Source organism: Coptis chinensis, chromosome 3 (genome assembly GCF_015680905.1).
Source record: "Coptis chinensis isolate HL-2020 chromosome 3, ASM1568090v1, whole genome shotgun sequence".
NCBI classification, from domain to species: Eukaryota; Viridiplantae; Streptophyta; class Magnoliopsida; order Ranunculales; family Ranunculaceae; genus Coptis; species Coptis chinensis.
This window is the reverse complement of record NC_141458.1, coordinates 39,883,705-39,890,252: the sequence shown is the minus strand read 5'-3', so window position 1 is coordinate 39,890,252 and position 6,548 is coordinate 39,883,705. Positions and strand designations below refer to the sequence as shown.

Here is a 6,548-nt window from a genome sequence, read left to right as displayed (position 1 = left end):
TTTTATTGTGGTACTTAGGTATGCACCGACGTCTATGTATACTAGGGTAATATTGTTTTTTTCAGACAATAGTCAACTAATGTACTTGAGGTGTTTTTGAAATAAGGGTGGGTTTTTGGGTTAATTATTTCATAATTTTGTCCTTATCAGTTTTGTTCCTTTTTAATAAGACTAATAAAAAATGTGTGTAAATAGTGAATTTCTAAAGAACCGGAATCGAGAATACCCACTATGAACCAGTGGTTATTATGGATAATGTTCCACAATTTTAAAAACCAGAACCGAAACCCAAATTGCAAATTAAATGGTTCTTGATTCTTACAACACTAAGAACTGGACCAGAACCGGAACATTGACCACTCCTAAGGCAATGAGTCTCGTAAGTTATTCAAGTTGTGCTTGTATCAGGTTGCACCTGCTTAATATAATTCTAGATAAAAAGGCTTAAAAGCAAATATATATACATAAATATAAAATAATATGAAATGATCAGTTAGACAAATGCCATAAAACCAGAAATGAAGTACTTTAAAAATTTTAAATAGCAGGAACCCTCGAGCGGAACCATTTTACACTGTTCATGTAGATATATCAAGATTTTGTTTAGTATAGATGACTCATTCAGTGTAGGTAACACAATTACCAACAGAATGTGTCTTCACGGTTACCCTTGATCTCTGCTTGATTCTGTGGTACCTCCTACTGGAATATGAGAGCCGGGGGCTGCTGCCCAAGGTTTCGCCAATACCTTGTCAAATCAATTGACTTTCAGAGTGATATGCTGCTAGGTACAGAGCAAAAGGGATTAGATTCTTTGTTAAGTTAAACGTAGCATTACTATGCAACAAAACTTTGAATGAACAATAGGCAGCACGAGGTTTTCTTCGTTTCCCCCAATAAGTAGGCAACAGTAGAACAAAATTCATTGTATGCATATGCAGTCATATGCTATGGGTTAGCAGAGACATGATGAGAACACCTAAACCCAGTCCATGTGGTATTGCTTCAATTCCACTACGTAGTAGGTTCCCTGATTTTTGTGAAAGATTATCCGAAAAACTCTGGACTCTGGATATCAAAAAATATCGTTTGCCTAGCATAATTGGTTGACAAATTGAATAGTTGGATGCCAATCATTTTCAGAATTGGTTTGGGACTGTTGGTAGGAATGGAAGAACTTATGGAATGGGGAGATTTTATATACAGATTATCAATAAGCAGATAAGATTGTATCTAAAATAAAAATCAGTGAATACTAAACATGTCTAGGTGAACCAAACAACCAGGAGCTGAAGTTTTCGATCAAGTTTTCTGAGCATGCGAAAATGGAAACCTAGTTAGTTACCTTGATTTGGGTTCTCTTATAGGTGTAAGTGATATGAACACATCCATCGCTGGCTTGTATGACAGCAGGATACGAGAACTCCATTCCCAAACTATCTTCTAATGTTAGTAAATCATTCCAGGTGTCACCATCGTTTCTGGAGACAGCAACTTTGAGCACTCCTCTCGATATGGTATTGTAAGCAAGTAGCAGACGGCCGTCTTCCAGTTTAACTCCATCAATTCCTATCATATAGACCTTCATGAAATGAACAGTGAAAGTAAGGGGACAAGATTGCACATGCGAAATGCAGGTTTAAATGCAAAACCTGAGTTTGGGTTGGGGAGTTCCGTAGGCTTCGCATAACTCCAGGTCAAGCCATCATCATTGGATTCTGCTATGCAAACTGAGCCAATCCCTTCAAAGGATCTTAGTAGAACACGCAATGTCCCATTCACAGTCTGGTAAGGAACTGGTTGAATTACACTAAGTGGGTTGTCTTTGATGAATATTGGTCCATGCTTGCTCCACGACCGTCCTGAATCAGTTGTAACCTATGACATAAGAATCCAAGAGTGATAACCTTAACTTTGCAGCGACAACGATCATAATGTATAGAAATCATCATTGAGATCTGTGGCGTTTAATCACCTCCACCCATGCACCCCAAGAATTCCAACTTTCCACTGAGGATCCACAGAGCAGGCGCCCACTATTAAGCAAGATAGGCTAAAAAACAGACAGCAACACAATGCTTACCATTTTATACATTCTATCTTAACCATATTACATATTGAAACTTGAATTCGTTTTGTACCTTATTCTTGCTTGGCCCCAATATTCCAGGTGGAAGCTGTTGTCTTTCTGACCAAGTGCAACCTTTATCAAACGACCGTTTCATGCATCCACTCCACCTGCAGTTTGAAATGTCATCAGAGAAACAACTTAGTGGGAAGATATTGGAAGCTTCCTTTCAATAACAATTCTTTCATATGGCACTATATTATAGATATTGGTTTTAACTCATTTAAAGTAGTTACTCAAATTGAATTCCTTGAAACAAGTATATGTACATGACGCAAATGCAGTTTGTCAGTCTAACGGACTAGATAACATGCCTACTGGTTTTCACATTATTCTTTTGAAGAAAGCATGTCCTAAACAAGCTTAAGGTCTCAAAAAGGCGATCTGTTTTAAAAGATCGTTGGTTCTCAGAAATGCGGTCTGTTCTTTGTGGAAGCTAAGTTAACACATTTTTTTGTAGATTTAATCGGTGGAAGAAATGATTAATCAACTCCACACATATATCAAATAGCAACCAAGAGTCCTAGTTCTTCATAAACACTACAAATCACACCTTTTAATCTTTCATTACTCAGAACACAAGCCCTTATTTATAGAATAGGATTTCTTGGACTCCAAGAATCCTTTACATATATTAACAACTAATAATAATAGAAAACGTAATGGGCTTGGGCTTCTTGATTGGACACATGTGCTCACCATGTGCACACTGTGCATACATATATGCACCGCATCACATTTGATCAGTTTGTATCAGTTCCTTGCTGGGAGAATATCAAAGGGAATGGATTCCTTTCTTAGAGGACCACACTACTTTGTATATAAGATAGATAGATACTGCAAGGGTGCAACCTAAAAGCAACTATGGGAGGATATTACACTTTTGAAGATGGGTATTAACACCTGAAAAGAGAGTCAAGCTGTTTGTCTTTCAGGGAATAGAATTTCAAATCACCCTTTTTAAGAAATAAAATGTACAAAGTTAGTTCTATATAGAACTCTTTTCCTTTTTAGAGTCCACTACTGCCAGCAAAGAAGATCAAACTCTTGTATCTTGTCTTACGATATACTATGGTCATCTGAAGTAATTATATGGTATTTTATGTCTTTGATGCTATTGCTCTTGGTTGTAATTTTGTATCTATCAAAATGCATGAAATTGCTATTCTCATCCTAATTGATGTTTCAATCCAATGTTCTTTTTGTTTTACTTTTGCAGGTCTGACCCAGTTTAGACCACTTGAGCATATCCACAGGTGCTCCTTCACCATATGCTTCCCAGCCCTATTCTATTCACCATCCCACTTTCTCAGTTTCAACCCTTTCCTATTCTGTTCACCATCATCAGTATGCCCACATGGGTTGCTCAACAAAGGAGCTGTAGCAAAGTGAACAAATAAGAACTGTGCAATCACCTTGTGTAATACTTTCACGTCCGAACCACAAGCTCATTTAGTAACAGATGCAAATTTTAAACTCAAGCTTTTGGACTCCAATTCAAACCCCGTTGCTGCAATTTTGGCATTTCCATTTAGGCTTATAAGTTGATCTTAAGGGATTGCTAAGTGAGTCGTTGAGCAACTTTATATTATCAAAAGTGCAACCTTTGTATTGGATCACATTTACATTTGTAATAAACAGGATCCAATCGGATCCGTGTTGTCCTTATTTGCCTGCTTCATGCCAAACTGGCTATATAATGCTGGAAATGGTTTCAGCTATCAGCATTTGCTCCTGCATTCTTCTATGTGGCAATGTAAATTTTGTAGAGCCATTGCTCTTAAAAAAAATTCTTTCTGAATTGGCAACCCAATTTTTAAAGCTCACAAGCAATGTCCATCCTTAGTGAAGAAATGCAACCCCCATCCCCATGGGTACCTAGATTGCAAACGATTCTATTCTCCTGGCACTCTAAAAGACAAAAACACAAGAAAAAATATCTTGCTCCTGCAGCGATGGATTGCCTTTCTTAATCTTCGGTTATCACTGTCACAAATCTTTCGCAGTTTGGCTCACATAATTTAAACCCAGAGTTCCGTTCTGAAGAAAACACAATCTTATATGAGAACTGGAAAGATACCAGCATGCATATGGTCCCTAAGGATGCCTCCCATTTGCTCCCATTACTTTTTGTTTTCCAATTGATGTATCTCTTGATCAATATTCATTTCTTCTTCTACTAGGTATGGGTATAGTAGGACTTCTATTAGGTGGCTACCAAACAAAACTATAAAATTGCCTACATGTCCAAAACAAATTTGTGGGGCACCCTTGTCAGCTTCACCAACACCACAACCACGTTGATGTGATCACCACTTCGCTGCAATCACCACCACCTTACTACCTTAGCAGTTCTCTCACTGCTCTTATTCCTCTTCTCCTTCAACTCTCTTACCACCACCTCTTTTAAACCACACACGCACACAAGTAGAATTCTCCGAAGTGTACATCTTGGTAAGTGGGTACAGTTTTACATCCACGTTGCTAAAATCAGATATCCCTTAGAAAATAGCATGAGAAAAACCCTAGGATAGAACTTTCACAAACTGTCAATTATCTTTACTTAACATTCGTGATATGATTGGAAGCATTTATGGACTCCTAGATCGATCATTTCGATTTTTGACACCCACACACATATAGATTATGATGACCAAATCATTGAAACAACACGTTAGGACCAGTTTGTACACTAAAATATGAAACTCCAAACCAATCAGGTAATCTGGTATATTCATTCCTGTCAGCTTTTAAGTTAATCCTTGTGCATGGATGGGTTTTAAGTTAAATTGTTATTGGTGTAAGAAAATTATATAATGCAAGTATAGAAGCAACAGAAGAGTATACATGGATGGGTTTATAACTCACTTTTGAACCTCCAGCCCAATTTTGTAGAAGATAAGCAACTCCGATCCTGAAATTTTGAACAATACAGGATTCCACATGGGGACATCAGGTTGCTCATCAACGACTGTAGGAGATTGCCAAACACCATCCTGCATGATGGTTAACCTACATTATTAGTCCACTACATTCTGCAAATCAAACAGCCAAAAACTGGAACCGTACAGTGTTTTGATCCCAACAAGACTAAGGGGTAAGAATCTACAACTTCAGGTTCCACAGAATGCACTAGTTGGTATAAATTTATCAAACGTTTGCTGGTCAAAAGAGGTGGTGCATAAGTGAGTGTAAATGTTTGAATTGGGTGAACCTTACGTGTAGGAAATTTGGGGAGAATGATGTTGTGATTGAGTTCGACCGATCGAACTGCCTACGTATCCAGTTCCCTGACGAACTGGAATCAAGTTGAACGTAGTTCATTGTTTGGATTTTGTGATCGAATAATCGATGGCGAATAGAGAAGATGGAGAGTGGAGAAGAAGCATCCAATTCTCCTCCTTTTGGTAGAGTGGCAAGGAAATATATAGAATTCTCTCCCCTCTTTGGTGCTCCGTTGGTTAATTGCATTGATAGCTATTATTGTTCCATGCACATATTGATGTTCATTTTGTAACATATGGTAACTCATTACTCTTGAGATGACCAATTGTAATGATCCAATAAGTTAGTCTCAAGAAATGATCAGACAATGACACGTGTCGGCAATATATTGATGACAATATATGTCCCTCACAGTGAGCATAACCAAAACCTCTATTGAACATGAAACTCATTCATGGTTGACTTTAGAGTACTTGAATTATATACATTGATGAATTAATGATCAAAACGCGGCTCTTACTCTAAAAAGGGAAAATCAAGAACACTAGTTACTGACCTTGTACATCTGCAACCAAATCTTAACATCAGGTGCACCCTCAAAAGAACCACCAAAATAAGCAACCAGAAAATGGTCATTCCCAACCTAATAAGAAACAAACAATAGTAATAAATAAGTCAGTAGTGCAGAATGAAATGACATAATGAGAAAGAAGCAACTTCAGACCTCAACAATAGTGGAAGCATGACAGCTGTTAAAAGGAACAGAATTGAGAGGAAATGTGAACTCCTCCTTTAACACGACAGCATTATTATTACTCATCTTATCATCTGTCATTGCCAATATAAACCTGCTACTTGGGATTGAGTGGAAGAGGTTCATAAGCTGGCAAACGAAGAGAAAGGTTGACACAAAACTAGTCATTGGCATGATGATGTTTCATCGTGTTTTGAGGATAGACCTTTTTTCTTATTACAACAAAAAGACAAATCCACCTGCCAAAATCAAAATCAAACTCAAACTAGCAGTTGCTGTCACGTTGTCTCGTAGCTGCTTATGTGGTGTGAATTCGCACGTGGGGCTTGTTTAAAAAACTATTATACGAAACTGGGCTCATTGTGTTGGGTTTTTCATTTTTGAACTTGTGACGAGCGACATTAATAGCAACTTGATCACTCGCTACGCTAGTTCATGGTA

At 37.7% G+C, this 6,548-nt stretch overlaps 1 protein-coding gene across 1 annotated transcript; it reads right to left on the bottom strand.

Moving 5' to 3' along the window:
• Positions 1–439: 439 nt before the first annotated feature.
• Positions 440–6,408, bottom strand: LOC147509583 (BNR/Asp-box repeat family protein). Its single transcript, XM_086601879.1, has 8 exons — positions 6,078–6,408; positions 5,910–5,996; positions 4,997–5,124; positions 2,142–2,238; positions 1,976–2,053; positions 1,653–1,878; positions 1,346–1,569; positions 440–781 (listed from the first exon to the last, which is right to left on the bottom strand). Exons 1-8 carry the CDS (start codon positions 6,279–6,281, stop codon positions 758–760), a joined length of 1,068 nt encoding a protein of 355 aa, XP_086458005.1. The 5' UTR covers positions 6,282–6,408; the 3' UTR covers positions 440–757.
• Positions 6,409–6,548: the final 140 nt, after the last annotated feature.